A 19,753-nucleotide genomic window follows, 5' to 3' on the forward strand; every position below is an offset into this window, starting at 1 on the left:
GAACCGGTCTGCGTGAAGGTATCAAAGGACAAATGATGATGCAGCATGTTTGTCGCCACTCAGTTTCTCCAGATCCAGAGCCAGATTTGAAATTTGTAACACATGAAGTCTGTTTGTTTGAGCTGCTCTGTTTACTCCGCCGTTGGCCAAAGTTTTAGGTTAACCACCAAACCCTGCTCGTGTGTGTGTGTGTGTGTGCGTGCGGGTTTAAACAGGTCTGAATAAATCTGAAGTCTGAACGAACTGGCAGGTAAAACGGCCTTCAGCGGTTCCTCCTCTGGGGGAGGGTTATTCCCGGCACATCTCGGCCCCTTGGCTCCGTCTGGACTCCGTCGAGCTGCGCTGCCAACACATGGCTCCTTTTACCCTCCGAAGTTTCTGTGACCGACGTCATTATTCTGTTTGTCGCTCGTCTCCTCGCAGTCTGCTGCTTCCTTTGAGCGTTATCGCAGCACATGTTGGTTTAATGGAAGGTTTGTTTTCCCAGAATCACCCGTTCAGGACCGTCTGTGTGTTTAAGGTTGTTGTTGTTGTTGTTGTTGTCGGTCCTCTGACTCATTTAGCTGTAAAGAAATCACAGATGCTGCAGGACGAGTCTCAGCGTCTCTGATGATGGACAGCAGTTGAACAGTTTGGGTTTCTGGAAGACGTTGAAAGTTGCTCTCTTGTAACCACGACCACGATCTTTATCTAATTCTTAGTGAGGAACATTTCAGTGAAATCTAAACAGCCCGGATGAATCACGGAGTCGGGGTTTGTTTAGATGTGGTTTCTTATGGGAGCTGAAGAAAAAGGCTGCAGTTTGGAGTTGTTTCATTTTGGACAGATCAGCAGTGTCCTCTGCTCTGACAGTGACTCTTGTGTTTTGATGGATGCTCGGGGGCCACGGGGCCCCGCGGCAGCATCTGGGGCCGAATGAAAGGACGGACGCCGGGCGCTCGTCTCTGCTTTGTCAGAGTCTCTCTCCGGGACAAAGGAGGACGATCTTCCATTCAACTCTCACACTTCAGTCACCAACAAGTTCACAGTTGTCCAGTTTAAGAAGTGACAAAAAAAACACTGAAGCCAGATAGTTTCATTTTAATGTTCTGTTTCATCATCAAACACAGATTTCTTCATTTTCTCTGACAGAAACTGTGAAGTTGCTCATAAAGAAGTAGAAACTAAAACAATTTAAGGTTCATTTAAGAATCTCTGTAGTTTTTCTGAATCCAGTTCTTTCAAAATCCCGTTCAAACTACATTTAAGAAAAGATTTGTTACATTTGGCAGGTAAATCAACGTGGTGTTGGATGTTTTGTTTGTTGGGCCGTGAATCTTCAGCAGAAAACTCTCCCCCACCACCATCATCTGCTGCGTGCCATCGATTGTCTTCGCTCTAATCTGGACTAAATTAAATGAAATGTTTGCTGGTGTCGGTGAGGCCGAGCTAAACGGAGACTAATTAGATCTGGTTGCAGGTCAGACGTGGTTTGGTTTGAGCGACAGAAGGTTGTCTGAGGGTCCGCAGTCCGGCCCCCCGGCCCCCCGGCCCCCCGGCTGCAGAGACATCATGAAATCAGCTCATTCTTTAATAAGAGCTCAGATTTCTGCAGCGGGGGGGGTCACTGAGTGTTTCTCTAACTCACGCCTCATAGTGGATCTGTGTTGGGCCCCTGAGACCAGATCCTCAGGACCAGGACCAGAGCCTCTGTAAATGCCCCCCCCCCGCCCCCCGCCCTCACACTCTCCCCTCTGGATGTTTGAGGCTCTCCAGAGGAGGAAGCAGCTGCAGGGGCCACACCAAACCCAACACTCGGCCCCACCTGAGTGTGGGGGCCCCACCCGTCTGCCCACAGTGCCAGGACAAGGACCCCAGTCAGCTGGGACAGGAAACAGACCCCCACCCCCCACCCCCAGGCCCAGGCACACTTCCTCTGATGCAGAGAAAGGGGCGGCCCCCTCCCTCCTCGTGTTGAAGCGCTGCGTTCTCATGGGGAGGAGGAGGAGCGCTTACTTTTCTACTTGGCGTCTCCCTGCAGAAGCACAACACGGCCCCCTCCCCCATCGAGCCGCACAATTAATCCCAAAGAGAACAAGAAGGAAAACTGAGTCTGCAAATCGGGTCGTGTGTCCGAGGGGAAACGAGCAGAGCAAGAAATGTTTCTTATCGCTGACGCACCAGAACACGGCTCCTCAGCTGCCATTAAAGCGAATCTGCAAATGAGCAAACGCACGGCGACATCCGCTCCAGAAAGTTTGTCATGATCGAGTAAAACACAAACACGTGCAGATTCTGACCTTTGACCTTTGTCGCAGGTCTGAATTTACCGACCTGCCCTCTCGCGCTCCGCTCCGTCGTTTTAGGTCGTGACTGTGACGCTGCACCCGTTGACCTGACGGAGTGTCTGCAGCTCCAGTTCAGCTCTGTTGAAACTGTCAGGGCGGAGCTAAAAAACACTATATTAGATTATATTGTAACACAATTAGCAAGATTTTTGTGCGAGTGCGTCATCTGGACCTGTTCGGAGGTGGACGGAGGTTCTGGACGGTTATTTGATCGGCAGGAAGCAGAGACGGAGTTTCCTGTTCAGAGACTGAGCTCATTTTAGAGTCTCGAAGTGTTGCATTGCATTCTGGGAAAGTGCGATGAGAAAAGATTGATTTTTCAGGAGGATAATGATGTAATGAATCATCTGTAATATCCAGCGCAGAGCTCTGCGGCAGGATTCTAGATAAGGAATAACAATATAGAAATGTGTGTGTTTGTGTATCTGCGGCTGCAGGAGGTGTTGTAGTTTCCTGCCATTTATGGATGATCTGGACTTCCTGTTTCCTGCGTCCACTCAGCCTCAAGACAAAAGCTCCGCCACAAAGAGCGGAGGATAAAAATTAACCTGACGAGCGATTTTAAACCGAAAGTTTATATTTTTTCTTGTTTGTTCTTCGCTGATTTTAATTATTTAAATAATTTGTACTTGATGTATTTCTTTTTTTTTTTTGTTTTTGTTTATTGGCGTTCAGTGAACGCCTCCTCACTCCGTCAGGTCCGTCTGACAGGTGCCATTCCTCCATACAAGCTCAGAGAAGTTCGTCTGCACTTTAATCAGATTCTTTTCAAAACCAAACTGATGAATTCCTTCAATATGTCGGCCTCACGCCTGCCTGGGGGGGCGATGGGGGGGTCTTTGTGTGCGAAGAATACGAGAGGTCGCCCGTGTTGGAGGCGTCCTGTGAGCCGGCAGATGGCCAATAGGACGAAGACGAGGAGACAAAAGTGGACAGCAGACTTTGTTCTTTCAGAGCTGAACGTCTGAGCTCCGAGGCACAGAAAGGCACCAGCCTGGGGGGGAGATGGGGGGAGACAGGAGGGAGACAGAGGGGAGGCCAGGGGGGGAGGCAGGAGGGAGACGGGGGGGACATGGGGGAAGGCAGGGGGGAGGCAGAGGGGAGACGGGGGGAGGCAGAGGGGAGACGGGGGGAGGCAGGAGGGAGACGGGGGGGACATGGGGGAAGGCAGGGGGGAGGCAGAGGGGAGACAGAGGGGAGACAGGGGGGGAAGGCCGGGGGGAGATGGGGGGAGACAGGGGGGAGACAGGGGGGGAAGGCCGGGGGGAGACGGGGGGGAGACGGGGGGGAGACAGGGGGGGAAGGCCGGGGGGAGACGGGGGGAGACAGGAGGGAGACATAGGGGAGGCCGGGGGGGGAGGCAGAGGGGAGACGGGGGGGGGGAGGCCGGGGGGAGACGGGGGGAGACAGCGGCCTGTTGCTCACAGTTCAGCTTTCTCAGAAAAAGAAGCAGATTTTCGTCGGTCCAGATTCCTGATGTGATTCGTTTTGTGGAGCCGCCTGTTGAATCGTCTCCTGCAGCTTCCTCGGCGACGTCGGGGAGATCCAGCTGTCGAGGTTTTGCCATCTTGTTTCAGGGAATCTGGTCGGAGGTCGGCGATGCGTTTGGGGGTCAGCGGTGCATTGTGTTGCCGCCTTCTTCCTCCCCTCCTCCACTCCTTCCTTCGAGGGACAGGAAAGGCGTCGCCCTGCCTGAGTTCTCTATCAGGGAACATTGAACCTCCAGTCCGCTGTGACCTTTGACCTCCCCACGATTGGCTCAGGAAATGAGCAGTGGCGTTCAGGCGGCCGCGGAGTTTTCTGTGCTCCTGGAGAGTGAACCAGCCAGGAAGAAAGATTTTAGTTGATGGAAAGTCCCGGAAACTGAACCAGGACAGGAACCGACTTCACTTTGACTCACTGAGCCGTTATTTGGTCACACAGCCATCGAAGGAGTTCTGACGACAGGAGTCGCCTCCCTCAGGTCTGATGTGCATGCAGGTTTCTTTTCAGTCTTTTCTTGGACTCGGTTCAGAACGGTGAATGTTTGGGCTCAAACTTCTCACAGCTTCGTGGATTTTTGTTTCCTTTCACTTTCTCCTCCTTCCTTTCCTCTTTCACGTCACATTATCAGATTAGCTGACGGTGAAAGTCGTCTCCACTTGGAGGACCAAACCCCAAAAACCTGGAACCGAACAGAGTTTCTATAAATATCTCCGGTCTGATAACTTTGAGCTGCTGGTCCCAGATCGATGCTGGATTTAAGAAAATAATAAAATCATAAAGCAGAGAGAGAGAGAGAGAGAGAGAGAAGACATAAAAGAAAATGAGGAGAAAATTGTTCAGAATTCCTGAAAACCAAAATAAACAGAAGACGGAGTGAGGTCTGGTTTTAGAAAAAAGAAAAACGCTCAGCAGAGACGTCATGGAAGAGAGTTTAGGGGGAGAGATGGGGAGGGGGGTGCAAAAGGAAAGTCTGTGTGCCGAAGCTCATGAAGCCCCTCCCTCCCTCTGTTCTCCAGCAGATGAGCCGGTGTGAAGAAAGGGGGCGAGCGACATAGACAAACATTTAGAGAGAGAGAGAGAGAGGGAGCAGCTGGAGGCGACAGAGAGAGCTTCAGTCGTGGAGAGAGAGAGCGGAGGCAGCAGGACGGAGCATGAAGGAGCCGCTGAGTTCCTGTTTCTGAAGACGAAAAGACAAAAAGGTGAAACTCTTTTTTATTCCCTCCGTCCACTTTGGTCCGTTCAAATCTAACTTTTCTTTTCATTGTTGGGAATGTTTGTTGGTCAAGTTTCTATCAGCTGTCTGTTTTGGAGTTCATATCTGCTCAGCTTTTTTATTCTGCTGATTCGCTTTCATTCATTCACCCACAGTTTGTTTGTTTTAATTTTCATTTCCGACTAAAGTCTTCTTAAATGTCAGTTTAAAGAGCAGGAAGAGATTTGAACTTCTGAAGTCTTCAGTCATCATAAAAGTGCCTGTTGAGTAAAGATATGAAACCAACTTGAACATTATTTGTGCAGTAATTTCCAAAAATGGAGCTTTTGCTTCGAGATCTCCAAAGAAAAGATATAAAGAGATGAACCTTCAGAAGTAAATCGCAGTTAGATCATTTATAGCTGATCCGTCATGAAGGCTGCATCAACCAACTGGATCAACGGGGCCCTCAGACTCTCAGGGGCCCCTCAGGATCCATGTTTGTTCATCTTATGAATCCCAAACAATTAAAATTAAGCATGAAATTGGAAATTTGGCCGCCGGGATTGAAATGTTTTCGTGGCGTTGGATCTGCAGACGTGAAACGCAGAAGCTGTTGTGTTTTCGTCCGGAGCACGATGACGAGTTTCCCCTCGCATCGGCGTAAAAGTCAAGCTGAGTCCATGAAGCGTGTCGTCAGACCTCACGTTGGCTTTGTGCTGAATCTGGACCGACAGGATGTTGAGTTCTTGTTTCCAGTTGGATTCCAGATAAGCTGATTTGTTAGCAGGCCATTTGACCCAATAAGGTCCTTCAGTTTGCAGATATCAGCAGTTCTCCGACGTTTCTCAGATCACATGAACTGGCAGAAACGGCAGCGTCTGTCTCGTGCTCATGAACTCATCCTCCTTGATCCTCCTCCAGGTTGTGATGGGAAACACAGACAGTCACAGCAGCTTCGTCTCTCCTGCCAAGCCCTCGCTCAGGTTCCCCTCCAGGAAGGAGGAGGCGCCCTCGGCTCGCAGCTGGTGGAGGAGCGGCCAGGGCGGCTGCAGGAGCCGGGGGAGGAACTCCTCCTGGCATTATGAGCCCAGAGCGGCCAGAGGAGGCTCCAGGCTGAGCGCCGGCTCTCCTCAGAGGTACAGAGGCGACTGCAGGGGGAATAACGGCGTCTGTGGCGAGCGGACGGCCCTGCAGAGCGGCGGCAGCCCCAAAGTGCTGCTCAGCAAAGACGGCAGCATGAGGGTGGAGTTCACCAACAGCCGGGGCGTCCCCGTGGAGCCGCAGGGGTTAACCGGACTCCCCGCCATCACCACCACGGCCCCCGCCGCTCCGGTCCAGGAACCCTCGCTGCGCACCAGTAAGGGCAGCTCGCTCAGCTCTGATGGCTCCTGGTACGACTCGCCATGGGGCCCCGGGGCCGAGCTGGTGGACAACGTGTTCGTCTGCGGCCAGAGCGCGGACAACAGCAGCGGATACACCACCTACTCCTCCACCCGCACAGAGGGGACGGCCACGAGCGGCGGCGGCTACAGCACCGTGTTCTCAGCTCAGGTGGACGACCTTTCACCCGGATTTAACTCCACCCTCCTCTTCCCTGCCGCACAGAGCGGCGCAGGTTACAACACCTGCTCCTCGGGCCGGACGGAGGACAGCGGCATCGGGGACTCTGTGATCCTGCAGCCGGACCTCAGAGACTTCAGCCTGATCTCCTCCTCCGCTGCGTCGCTGGACGGGGTTTACACCGGCCACAACGCGCTTCCCGCCTTCCCTACGGCGCCGGAGCCGCAGCACCGGGCCGCCTCCTCCTCCTCGGCGCTGCTGGATGACGTCATCCAGGAGGAGGAAGTGGCAGGTGGAGGCGTGGAGCAGCGGTTCTCCTCCCTGACGCTGCCCTGCCGCAGGGCCGAGCTCGTCGGCGCCGCCCCCGCCGCAGGAAACGGCCGCAAGGACTTCCTGAAAAGTCGAATCAGACGGCTGAGCGACTGGACAGGAAGTCTGAGCAGGAAGAAGAGAAGGATCCAGGTGAGAAACAGCAATCACATCAAACTGAGAAACTGTGACAGAAATAATTTGTCAAAAATTCCATTAAAATGAAAAAATATTCAGCTTTTTGACTTTCATGTGATATAAGATTCAGGACAAAATGGTTGTTCAGTTCATGTGATTTTTATTTATTTTTTATATCATTAATACACATTCTGATTCCAGAGATCATCGTCATGTTTTCCATAACAAACGTCAATAATCTGACGGTTTGGTTTCACTGTTTGTGAGCTTTGGCTCGGCTAAACGGCGCTTCCTGTTGACGTTCAGTGGGATTAGGTCACTTCCTGTCTGCTGTAAATAGGAACGGGAACTGGACTCAGACCTGGAGCGAAGCGCGACGACATTTTATATTATTTGCTGTCAGCTTCTCGTCTGTGTGTAAAATTAAGTTTTCATCAGTGTTTTCACAGGCTGAGCTTTCATACCAAACCAACGCTGAGTTTTTTAATCACGTTGTTTATAAAACATTAGAAAACTGAGAGTTTGAATTTCCTTCTGCTCAGTTTGACGCTTTCACAGATCTTCTCCATAAGAAGGCATAACTTCAGATCTGGACACAGACAGATACCGTTTAAAGCCGTCAGCTGTCCAGTAGTTTCTGCCAAACATCCGATCTTTGTGACTCTGTGGTACAAATCTTTTTTTATTCCACACAGGCCCTCAAACGTTTCACCTGAATTGTTCCCGATTACCACCAATTATCTGTAATGAAGGGGGAAGTGGTGAAAGTAACTCATAAACACACTTCGCTCTATAAACAGCAAATTTACCAAACAAATAAATACCAACAAAAACCAGATTGGAGTGAATTGGAGCTGTTTACAGTCCTGTGGGTCTGTGAGTCGATGAAAACAGCTAATTATTTAAACCTTTTCTGTGTGGTTTCTCCTCAGGAGCCGTATGGCAGCGACACCGGGCTGAGCTCCGGGCCGGTCGGCTGTGGGCCCCTCTGGGCCTCCAATCCTCTCCACGCTCTGAACCAGACCCAGTTCCCTCCGCTCCACCGCGGCTCCTCCAGGAGCCTGAACCAGAGCAGCGACGCCCAGCGGCAGAACATCTACGAGAACTTCATGCAGGAGCTGGAGACGGGCTGCAGCAGCGCGGCCGAGCGGACCGAACCTTCGGAGGGGGACGGAGAGGAAGACGAGGAGGAGGAGGAAGAGGAGGAGGGGGAGGAGGAGATGGACGGGGAGCTGGAGCTGGGCGGAGGGGAGCAGCTGGACGTCCTGTTTGAGAAGGAGCAGGGTGTGGTGCGCCGGGCCGGATGGCTCTCCTTCAAAGCCCTCATCACCGTCAGTAAGGACGGGAAGCTGGAGCTGGTCGGCCGCCGCAAGTGGAAACAGTACTGGGTCACTCTGAAAGGTGAGACACGTCAGCTGAAATCCTGCAGGTCCACGCCAAGTTCATTTCATTTCATTGTTTATTCTATTTCTTAAATTATTTAATTTCACACACAAATGACATTCAATGTGCTTTACATAAAGAAGAGAGAGTTCAGAGAGAAATAAAACGTGTCGCGGATTTGATCTGAAATAATGTTCCTTTGGTTTGCCCCTCTGCCCCCCTCAGGCTGCTCCATGCTGTTTTATGAGACGTACGGGAGAAGCGGCGGCGAACAGGAGCTCTCTCCTCGTTACGCCCTGCTGGCCGACGACAGCATCGTCCAGGCCGTCCCCGAACATCCCAAGAAGGAGCACGTCTTCTGTCTGAGCAACTCGTACGGAGACGTCTACCTGTTCCAGGTGAGAGAGCCGCTCGGCCGTCGGTCCCTGAACGCACCTCAGGGAGGCGTTTACAGACGCCAGAATGAAACCTGAGTCTCGTGTTTGTAAATTTCTGTGGTCCTGAGCCAAAGCTGCTGTGGTTTCTGGAACCAGATGCCCCCCCCCCAGTCATTTCAGCGTCGATGAATGGGACTCACTGTTGGAGAGCCTGGTGGGGTTTTTTCTCTCCAGCTCAGAAACCACCAGAATCACCACAAACATGCACAACAGCCCCACGATGCATTTCAGGATTTTCTCTGCATCTGTTTTACTTGGTGGTGGCTGAGCTGCTGTGGTCGCCCCCCCGCCCCCCTTCCACCACCATTACAGCTTTTTACTGCCTTAGTTTTTGGCCATTTCTCCAATAATAAAACGAAAACGAGGCTGTTTTGGATCCTGGAAAAGGTGCGATGAGAGCAGCAGCGTCACACGCTGGATCCATATCTGCTCTGTCAGGATCTGCTTCCTCGTCTTTTCCTCAAGTTAAATGAAAAAGAAAGACGCTCGGGAGCTAAAAACCAGATGAGTAAATCGACCTGCTGCATTGCAGGCAGCAAGCAGCAGCACTTGAGAGGGTCAAAGGTCACGGCGTGATCGCTTATCTCTTCGATTTTTTTACGAGCTCAGAATCACTCCCTCATCCCCGGGGAAACTCTCACTGCTCTCAGCTGTGAAGTGTGTTTACAGACACACAAATCACACGCCGGCCGGCCTCCGTCACGTCTCCATGGATCCCTGAAGGTGTCAAGGAGCTTTTGTCAGGAGCTGAAAGGGGCTGAAGATAGAGCGGGGGGGTGTGAAAGCCCTTTAATGGGAGCCGGCTAATTACTGACAACAAGCCCGACAGTGAGCCGGTGAATCCTGAAACACCTGTTAGTGTCATGAGATAAAAGCTGCCGGTTCACTGGCTCCACACCGAAGACCGAAGACGCTGCTGTCTCATTCACGCCTGATGTAAAATTCATTGGTGGAACATTTTACCACGTAAATCTTCAACAGCGAATGAAGTTGAAGTTGAACGAAAAGCTTCAGAACTGAAGAATATGAACGACGACAAAGTGAACTTTCTCTCTGCTGGTGGAGGCCAAACACGGAGCTGAAACAGTGACTGTCGGGATGAACCAACACTTTAAATCTGGAGACAAAAGAAGTTAAAGTCTCAAATTTTGACTGAACAACATCCAGGAACATTAAAAATGAAACGTCAGGCGGGAGCTTTATGGACATTCATTGTTTAGACCTGCAGAATCAAACAACTTGGAGAAAAAGCCTTCACTGATCTTAACGATTTGCTCGACTTGGACTTAATCCATAAAAAACCAAATCTGGAATTTCCATCTGGTCTTGTTTGCACAGTTATGAACCATTTTTCTCCTCTTGGTTTCTCTCCAGGCCACCAACCAGACCGACCTTGAGAACTGGGTTACGGCGATCCACTCGGCCAGCGCCTCCCTGCTGGCGAAGCGTCAGGGGAAGGAGGACACGCTCCGTCTGCTGCGCTGCCAGAGCCGCTCGCTGCTGCACAAGATCGACATGGACGGGAAGATGAAGAAGATGGCCGAGCTGCAGCTGTCCGTCATCAAGGAGCAGAAGAACAGGAAGGCTGTGGAGAGCCAGGTTGGTGTGGGCAGAGTGACCTGATTAGAATCATTCGCAGAGCAAAGCGTTCCAGTTTACGCTGATCGACTTCTGAGATAAAACTCATTTTGGACACAGCGAAACATTCAAAGTCCTGTTGGTTAATGTTGGAGAACCAATCGGTCATGAAAACATTCAGATAAAATGTGAAGTGAAGGAGGAGGACATTAAAGCAGTACATCCCCCTTCATTTAGGAAAAACAGTGATTCAGGCTGCTGAGTCTGAAATCCAGACTTTAAACTGAAGCGTTTCGGTGAAATCTGCACATTCTTTATTCCCCTTTTGGGTTTTGGAATCGATAACATCACACTTTAGTCTTTGCAGTAACAAAAAGCAGCTTTTCATCTCAATGTGGTTTCTCTTTGGCCCGTTGAAGATAATAAGCTGTTAAATGGAGAGACATTCTGTTCCTGAGACATCAGCGCCTGTCCGGTGAGTTTTCTGAGCTCAGGTGAAACGCTCCTCCTGCTGGTGGCGTCGGCGGCTCGGAGGGCCAGAGGAAGCTCTTTGTGTGTAACGGCCGACGTCGTTGCATAACAAACGGCCCGGAGGATGTTCTGGCAGCTGCAGAGCGCCGAAATCGTCCGCGCTCGCTCTCACGTGGAGTCGAGTTCAATATCTCTTCCAGATGTTTGGGCAGCCTGCAACAACAGGCGGCTTCCCGCTAACAGCAGAGTCGGACTGTTGAGAGAGGAAAAAAAACAAAAAACAACAAAGACAAGACAAAGTTCATCCTCAATCAGCCAGAGGAAGACACACCGTGAGTGTGAAGCCAAAGAAAGCAGACTGCGTTGAAGTCTATGGGAAAATGTCCCTCCTCCTCCTCAGTAAACGTTTTCCAGATGAGTTTATGGTCTCAGTCTCTAGTTTAGTCTTCTGAATTAAATGATGCTCCATTTGGAGGAAGGAGGGGAGGGGTTAGGGGGCGGGGCTACTGTGTGACTGACAGGCTGAACCAGACAACCATCAAACACAAAGAAATCAGATTTCTGCAGCTGAGCATGGACGGAGATAAAAAGGGGGATTAATGGCTGACAGTAAAAACGAAGACGAGAGGACGGCTCATTTAGCAGCTGCTTAATCTCTGTGCTGTGAAACTGATCCCAGCGCTGCTGTTTGAACTCTGACTGCAGATTAGAAGCTAATCTTTCTGCTCAACATTCAATTAGACGTTTACTGCCGAGAGCTGAGTGGATCCAGGACGGTGAATTATTAAAGCTCGCTCACGGTGCCGTAAAGACGTCCAGATACTTTCATCTAGAGTTTACGTGTGTGAACTTGTAGTGGCGTGGGAAAGAGCTGAAAGGGGAGACAGGATGGAGGGACGAGGAATTCCTTTGGTTAGATTAGACTGATTGGTGATAATCACACACTGAAGGACAAAATGTCCCAACAACAGACACGAGACAGTCAGAGGAGAAAAGGGGCGTGTCCAGATATGAAGGTCATTGGCGTCCAGTTTGGGATCTGGGCGTCGGCCATCTTGGTTTTGTGAAATCGGACCTGCTCTGATTGGGTCTCTCTCTTTCAGTCGCTCTGTGTGGAGAAATAAAATATGAAATGAACTGTGAGCTTCACTGACCATGCTGATGGTTTCTGGATGTCGCCTTGTTCAGATCAAGCAGTGGGAGCAGAACCTGGAGAAGCTGCACCTGGATCTGTTCAGGCTCAAGTGCTACCTGTCCAGCCTTCAGGGCAGCGAGCTCCCCAACCCCAAGAGCCTCCTCGCCGTCGCAAGCCGGCCCTCCAAGAGCATGCTGGGACGCCTAGGAGTGTTCTCCGTGTCCTCCTTCCACGCCCTGGTAAGAGACCATCCATCAGAGAAACAAGTAACCTTTCTGTTTCCTCCCTAATGCCGGCGCTCCCCCTCCTCAGGTCTGCAGCAGAGACGAGGTGACGTTGAGGCGGCGTTGTCGCTCCCTGTCGGGAGGAAGCGGCCGGCGGAGGGGGCTGCCGTCCTCCCTGAAGGCTCTGGATGGACTGAACAGGCGCAGCAGGGAGTCCGGTCACTCGTCGTCGCAGGTATCACGCCGTGTCCTGGCTGTTGACTCTGCTGAGCTTTTGGGGCAAAGTGATCCAGATCTGAGCTGACTTCACCGACAGGTGGAGGCGCTCAGCGCTGAATTTCTCTGAGTAGTTTGAACTTGACGATGATTTGTTTTTCCATCCCTTCACCTGATTGGATGAACTGCTGCAGGTCATTGCTTCAGACGATCTGCTTGGAGCGACTCTGGATGTGTATCTGTCATTCTCCAGATTCCACCCTCGCAGATAAAACCCATCTCGTTTGTAAACTCGGCCCATCGAGCCGTCCAGCTGACGTTCCCATCATGCTCGGCTCCTGGAGGCCCCCTCTTGATAAACAGTGAGCTATTTTTGGACTCGGAGAGTCCGCAGGAGGATAAATCTGTCAGCTGCAGGTTTATGTTGGCTCGGAGCTTTGACAGTGAAAGAACGGTTTATAGAGTGAGACCGGCTCATCTCGTCGCTGACGCTCGACCGTCTGTTTGTGGACACCCTGGTTTGGATTCGGTCTGCTGTCGTGGGAAATCCCTCCGATGAGCTCCGCCTCCTGATGTTCCTGCAGCTTATTTTTTGCAGACGTTGTGGGCAGTTGGTGGATTTGAAGGGGAATTAAATGAATTTGTTACCTGCATCAGGAATCATGGCTGATGATCTTTAGCTTCCGGTTATTACATCTGAATATTTCAGGGGTGGAAAACCTGTTTGACCTCTTCAGCAGCAATCCAGAGAAACGTTCGACCTGCCGTGAGTCCGTTCGCTCAATTAGATTCCAATGAGATGAGGATCCAAAAGCTGGGTCCTGTTTAAACGGGGAGACGGATTGATCCGTCTCATCACTGGAGGACATGTGGAGTTAATCGAAGCGTCGTCTCTGTGGGAGAGTTACCGACACAGTCATGCCTCCTCCTCGCTGCTCGTTACCATAAAAAGCTTCGCTCCAAATACCAGACGGGGCTTTTGATCTCACGTCCGTCCTGGTTAAACGTTAGTGCCCATTTACAGTTTTGGTATTTCAGCTGGCGTCGTTAACTGAGTCACAGTCCGACAGAGCTACAGCATGAATTCAGCCGTTCACATCCTCTTCAGTGTCTCAGCCTCAGATCAGCTCTCATTTCCTCTTCTAATGATTTTAGATCCGGTAATTAATAGAAATGATTCTATTTTATCACATTTTATGTGACGAGTTATTTCTTTGGGTGTCCCAACATAAAACTTTAGGTGTTAAAACATGCAAATTATGATTACCTGTGTGTGATGCAGCGTTTTGGTGACCTGATGAAGACGAATCTGTGTCATTCTCACACATTTCATTATTCAAATCTAAATTTTCACATTTGAAAAAACCAATTCCACCTTTTTTCAAATTCAGAATTGGTGATTTTGTGACTCAGACTTTTAGAGACTTTCACAAAGAAGGATAAAATAGAAACCTCAGATTCAGTCCAACGTGTGAAAAGAAAAAATACAAAGTTAAAGGAAAGCAACATTTCAGGAGTTTGTGTGTTGAGGACGTGTTGCCGTGTGGTCTGTTGATGATGTGTTTACTGTCAGTCGGTGGTCCTCAGACTCCAGACTGACTGCAGCTCCTCCGCTCTGGTTTCTGCTCCCACTTCACAAACCTGTAATTTCAGCTCAGCCCCTTCATTTCTTCCCATGACTCCTCGGGTCTAATTTCGGTTTTAATCCGGAACAGATTTTTTTTTTTTCTCTTTCTTCAACAGATCGTTTTTAATTAAGTTTAAATATAAACCCATTGGGGGTATTTTTAGTTTAGTCCTGAGTCATGACTTCACTGACTCTCTCTGTGTGTTTCAGGTTTTCAGGAGTAAAGTCGCCACCATGTCTGCTCACCACGCCGCCGTCTGCAGCTCTGAGGTACAGACTCCACTTTCGCTGCAGGGGCGGAGTTCACACATTTTTGTGTTTCTTTAGAAACAGGGAATCATTTTTGTCAGCATTAAAGAAATATCACTTTTGTTTTTACGTCTTTGTTTTGCATGAATTTCCTGTGTGATTATGAGATTAAAATCACAGCAGGAAAAAGGTAAAAGAGCAAGAAGGATGCAGAAGTTTTTATTATTGATGCTGAAGCTGAACACACAGCAAACAGAGCGAACACATTCAAGAATGATCTGTCTTCACAAAAAATTACACACAACGCAATCAAATGCATGAACGAGCTGCAGATACACACAGCGGAGTGATTAACCTGGTGTTTTTATTTCACGAGTGAAAGAGATGACGTAAAACAGGCGAACAGAAAAAAGGTCAAAAGACATTTTCCCTCCATTTCTTTTGTTTGAGGCAGCATGTTCTAAAGAAAAAGGGGAAATTTGTGAGTTTGTGAGCGAAACATTCAGCAGAATAATAAAAGTAAATAGATTTTCATTGGCATTGCTGTTATATTTCCGGTTGAAGGAGTTTAAGCAGTTGAAATTTAAGTCTCGATGAGGAATTGTTCCACGAAAAGCACAAGTTAGATGAGAGTGTGTGGAGGCAGTTTGTTCAGATGGACAGATGTTGGAGACCCTGCTGGGGGGGCTGAGGATTAAAAGGTCCGGAGCCTTTTATTCTCCCAGAATTCCTTTGTCGCCTGAGTGTTAATCCGTCTTTAGAGGCAGAAAATGACTCGACCCCCAGCCCCCCCCTCCTGCTGGTTCGTGACCTTCTCCTCCTTCCTTGGCTCCTTTTCTCTCCTCTTTCAACCTCCTTCCTTCCTTGTCTTCCTCTCCACATGCCGCCTCCTCATCCGTCTACTTTGTGTCCTGCTGCTCCTCCTCCTCTTCCTCACCCTTTCGTCTTCCTCCTTTCCTCCCAGTAAATTACAAACTCATCATTAAGGTGCATTCAAGAAAGTTTCATTCCTCAGACTTCCTTTATATATATTTTTTTGTCATTTTATGTAAATAAATAAACTAAACGAAGAATCAAAGCTTGTTTTTAAAAAATAAAAATAGATAAAATAGATTAATTCTGGATTTGACTGCTGGATGGATTAAAAATAAGAGACTGTATTAAAATCAGTGTGTCCTCCTGCAGAGACTGGACTGTATGTCCAAACAGAGGGAGGCAGCGCCCCCCACAGGACGTCCTGCAGCTGTACAGGTGTGTTCACTGATTTACCTTTTAAAGGACCAGCCTGATCTGATCAGCTATTGATTTGAGTGAGCAGAAATAATCATGATGATTAATACAGATTGATAAATCAATTTTCTGCCGATCATATTTAATGTTCAGATGTTTGTTGTGTTTTGACTCGACTTTAATTTCTTTATTTAGGCCGTTGTGTTTAGCTGTCCAGCTGAATTTTTGCTCTCATAAGTAGAATAAATGAAGTGTCGTGTGTCATCCAGGGCTGCGAGGAGCTTCAGGGTTCAGTCGTTTTCTGTCTGCACGTCTGTCAACCCGACGCTGCCAAAGACTTCGGTGAGAGAAACGTCCTCCCAAAAAAACTGAGAACAAAACAAAAAGCATGCAGACTGACCCATTTCCTGTCGGCTCTGCAGGTTTCGCAGTGACGGGTCACGTGGACGGAGGCGGGAAAAGTCACATCTACGTCAGCGAGGTCGACCCGCTGGGACTGTCGGCCCGTGAAGGTCCAGAATCTGATGCTCCAGGAGATCAGGCCCAGTCCGGACCTCCTGCCGGACTAAACCCTGACCTGTGTGTGTGTTTCTGTTTCCCATCAGGCCTCAGGGCTGGAGACGAGGTCCTGACTGTGAACGGGGCTGCCGTATCCGGACTGGACCTGGACCTGATGCAGAGTCTCTTCAGCCACAGGAAGCTGCAGCTGCTGCTGAGGAGAGACGGGTCACATGACCCCAGTGAGTCCGCCGCCGCCGTGTGGCCTGAACCTGGTGACCCTGTGGACCCCTGTCCGCCTCCGAGCCTCCAGATCTGGACTCCAGGTCTGACAAGCATTTAGAAAAAGATTTTTTCAAATTTACCAAAAAATGTTGTTTTGGTTTGAAGGCTTTTATTCTGAAGGCCCAGGCTTCAGTCTCAGATTAGCTTTGTTGTCAGTAGTGATGATGTTGAGCGTGAAGTTTAAGTATTTCTTTATCTAACGGTCAATTCATTAGGAACAGTGTCATAGGTTAAAGGTCAAAGGTCACAGTCCACCCCTCACCCTCTCCTCCGTCATTTCACAGATTTTGTCTCGTCAGCCGGCGTCCTCCTTCCTCCTGACGACGGCGAGCCGATGGAGCAGGTGAGCTTCAGTCACGTTAATTCTCTCACCCAAAGGCTGTCTGTAAAAATGGACTCTATCTAACGAGCCGCAGTCAGATTGTATTGAAGTCTATCGGAAATTGTCCCTACTTCTGCTCATATCTGCTCGCTCTGAGTTTTGGATTGTCAGTCTCATTTCACATCCACGCAGATTTTCAACCAATTTCCAACAAACTCTGAACAAATGAAGGCAGTCAAGCATTTAAAAGCAAACAGATAAATATCAGATTTCATCTGAACTCTGAGGAAAAGAGTTAATGTGAATGTTTACTCCTGAACTCCTCAAACCTACCTGCAGAAATCCTCTCCCATAATCCTCTTGTTCTTCCCGAAGCTCAGACACCCTCCGTGTCACATGACCAATAATCCGGGCTAACACCTTCAGGAGTGTGTGTGGAGTGTTTGTTTGTGAAGTCGGAGCAGAGGGGAATTAATGGCGTCCGCACGGAGGACCGCAGAGAACCTGTAGATGCTCCTCCTCTGACCTCTGACCCCTGACCCCGGCCGAGGAGCCCCCCGCCGCCATGGGGGCCCTGTGCTGGGTGCTGCCGCTGGAGGAGGATTGTGAGACGCTGGAGGAGGAGGAGGAGGGAGGCGGGGTGTTCCCCGGCGTGGGCCTGGTGGAGCGCCTGGTGGGGCTGCTGGACGAGGCGGCGTGCTGCCTGAGCTGCCAGCGTCCCGTCGACGGCCTCGTGCTGCTGGTAAACAGTCAGAGCAACGCTGCAGCTCGTTTTAATTGAACGTTCCCCTCGGCTGGTTGGATGAAGGTCAGATCTAAACTCTGTGTCCGTGGGGGGGGCAGACACACTCAGTCTGTCCCACATGTTAGGAGGCTCGGAGGCTCTGAATTTATCATCCTGTCAGCAGTTTATTAGAAGATGGCAGCTCAGATTATGATGATGAACGAGGCGGCTGCTCCTTCAGGGTCGAACAGCCAGAGACCAGTAAAAGGTCTCTTCTGTTTATTGTTTCATACAGTTGGTCATTAAGGAGGAGCTGAATTAGGATTTAATCCTTCTGTTGATCCGTAGAAACCAAAATATAACCAAAGTCACAATATGATCAAGGTCGATGACATCACAGGCGCAGTGTGATATGGAGGTCAGTTTTTTTTTTTTTTTTTTCACCAAACTTTTGCAGCCTTAATTCTGTGATACATGGAGCTGTTGAATTCAGTCAGGTGGATCGAATGTTGTGGTTCTGGTCCGTTCTGGTCCGTCCTGGTCTGTTCTGGTCCGTTCTGGTCTCTCCTGGTCCGTCCTGGTCTCTCCTGGTCTGTTCTGGTCCCTTCTGGTCTCTCCTGGTCTGTTCTGGTCCGTCCTGGTCTCTCCTGGTCCATTCTGGTCTCTCCTGGTCCGTTCTGCTCTCTCCTGGTCTCTCCTGGTCCGTTCTGGTCTCTCCTGGTCCATTCTGGTCTCTCCTGTTCTGTCCTAACCTGTCCTGGTCTCCCCTGGTCCATTCTGGTCTGTCCTGGTCTCTCCTGGTCTCTCCTGGTCCGTTCTGGTCCGTTCTGGTCTCTCCTGGTCCGTTCTGGTCCGTTCTGGTCTCTCGTGGTCCGTTCTGGTCTCTCCTGGTCTCTCCTGGTCAGTTCTGGTCTCTCCTGGTCTCTCCTGGTCCATTCTGGTCTGTCCTGGTCTCTCCTGGTCTCTCCTGGTCCGTTCTGGTCTCTCCTGGTCTCTCCTGGTTCATCCTGGTCTCTCCTGGTCCATTCTGGTCTCTCCTGGTCCATTCTGGTCTCTCCTGGTCCGTTCTGGTCTCTCCTGGTCTGTCCTGGTCTCTCCTGGTCTCTCCTGGTCCGTTCTGGTCTGTCCTGGTCTCTCCTGGTCTCTCCTGGTCCGTTCTGGTCCGTCCTGGTCTCTCCTGGTCTCAGGGGTCACAGGTCTCTGTCTCCTCAGCTGTGTTTAACCTTCAGCTCGGTGTTAATCTCGCTCTGATCCTCCTGATCTCCCAGCAGCGCTGCAGCTGTCTGCCGCCTTTCACCTCAAATCCTCCGACGGAGGCTGATCTTTAAATCAGAAGGTGTGGCGGGAACGTCACCTTTGACCCCTGAGAGTCGTTTATTTCTGTGAAGTCTGCAGCTTTAGATTTATATCCTGAACATTAATGAGTAAAACATAAAGTTTGTCCTGGCAGGTGAGACGCAGCTCCGGTCCGTTATGAGCTAAAAAATCAGGAGAGCACTGGGACCTTTTTCCCATAGACTTCAACACAATGATCCCCTGATAGAATGCAGGTTTAAGAGAGTTCATCTGTTCATTCCTTTTATTTTTAAATCCAGTCTATAATCAGAAGTGATCCAGAACCAGGTGCCTTTAACGTCACTTGTTGTTTTTAGGCTCTGTGACCTCTGACCTCTGACCTCTAGGCTCACGTTGTTCTAAACATTAAAGGAGTGTTGTTTTATTCTGAACCCCTCCAACGACCTCAGAACATGGACCGGGTCTACTCCCTGTACCAAACCTTCCCAGAAGGCCAAGCTGCAGACGCCGACGTTCCCAGCAACCCGTACGGCAAAGAGGTTGGCCCGCCGCCCGCAAGCCCCGCCCACCTGAGCGTGTGTCAGCGACTGCGTAAAGTCATCCAGGAACTGGTCGACACAGAGAAGTCTTACGTCAAGGTCGGTAACAATCAGACACTTTCTCATAAATAAATGAATCATCGGAACGTTAAATTAAACATTAAAACATTAAACATTAAATTTCCATTTTCTGAACGTTTTAGCGACTTTAAAAATGTCGATGTCTTCCTGTCCGTCAGGATCTGGTCTGTCTGCTGGACATCTACCTGACTCCTCTGCAGACGGAGACGTTCCTCAGTAAAGAGGAGGTTGGTGCTTCACGTGAAACGGGCCGGCCCTCTCTCTCTCTCTCTCTGACGGCGGTGTCTCTCTCCCTCAGATGGAGGCCATGTTCGGCAGCCTGCCTGAGATGTTGGACTTCCAGAGAGTTTTCCTTCAGAATCTGGAGGAGAGGATCGCTTCCTGTCCCAACTTCGGCAGCCTGGAAACACCCGAACAGTTCAAGGTAGTTCTCAAACACAAGTC

At 50.0% G+C, this 19,753-nt stretch overlaps 1 protein-coding gene across 1 annotated transcript in view; it reads left to right on the forward strand.

The window, feature by feature from the left end:
- tiam2b (TIAM Rac1 associated GEF 2b) overlaps positions 1 to 19,753 on the forward strand; it is a 30,208-nt gene that overhangs the window by 6,071 nt on the left and 4,384 nt on the right. The window contains exons 2-17 of the mRNA XM_029496766.1: positions 4,829 to 5,011; positions 5,929 to 7,029; positions 7,947 to 8,415; positions 8,623 to 8,795; positions 10,209 to 10,433; positions 12,072 to 12,257; positions 12,331 to 12,477; positions 14,296 to 14,355; positions 15,520 to 15,585; positions 15,834 to 15,906; positions 15,987 to 16,076; positions 16,170 to 16,388; positions 16,632 to 16,690; positions 19,139 to 19,327; positions 19,468 to 19,536; positions 19,608 to 19,733. Of these exons, the coding sequence (XP_029352626.1) occupies positions 5,935 to 7,029; positions 7,947 to 8,415; positions 8,623 to 8,795; positions 10,209 to 10,433; positions 12,072 to 12,257; positions 12,331 to 12,477; positions 14,296 to 14,355; positions 15,520 to 15,585; positions 15,834 to 15,906; positions 15,987 to 16,076; positions 16,170 to 16,388; positions 16,632 to 16,690; positions 19,139 to 19,327; positions 19,468 to 19,536; positions 19,608 to 19,733 (3,246 nt within the window). The 5' untranslated portion in view covers positions 4,829 to 5,011; positions 5,929 to 5,934. The remainder of the gene's footprint in view (positions 1 to 4,828; positions 5,012 to 5,928; positions 7,030 to 7,946; positions 8,416 to 8,622; positions 8,796 to 10,208; positions 10,434 to 12,071; positions 12,258 to 12,330; positions 12,478 to 14,295; positions 14,356 to 15,519; positions 15,586 to 15,833; positions 15,907 to 15,986; positions 16,077 to 16,169; positions 16,389 to 16,631; positions 16,691 to 19,138; positions 19,328 to 19,467; positions 19,537 to 19,607; positions 19,734 to 19,753) is intronic.

The sequence above is a fragment of the Echeneis naucrates genome, chromosome 24 (assembly GCF_900963305.1).
Source record: "Echeneis naucrates chromosome 24, fEcheNa1.1, whole genome shotgun sequence".
NCBI classification, from domain to species: Eukaryota; Metazoa; Chordata; class Actinopteri; order Carangiformes; family Echeneidae; genus Echeneis; species Echeneis naucrates.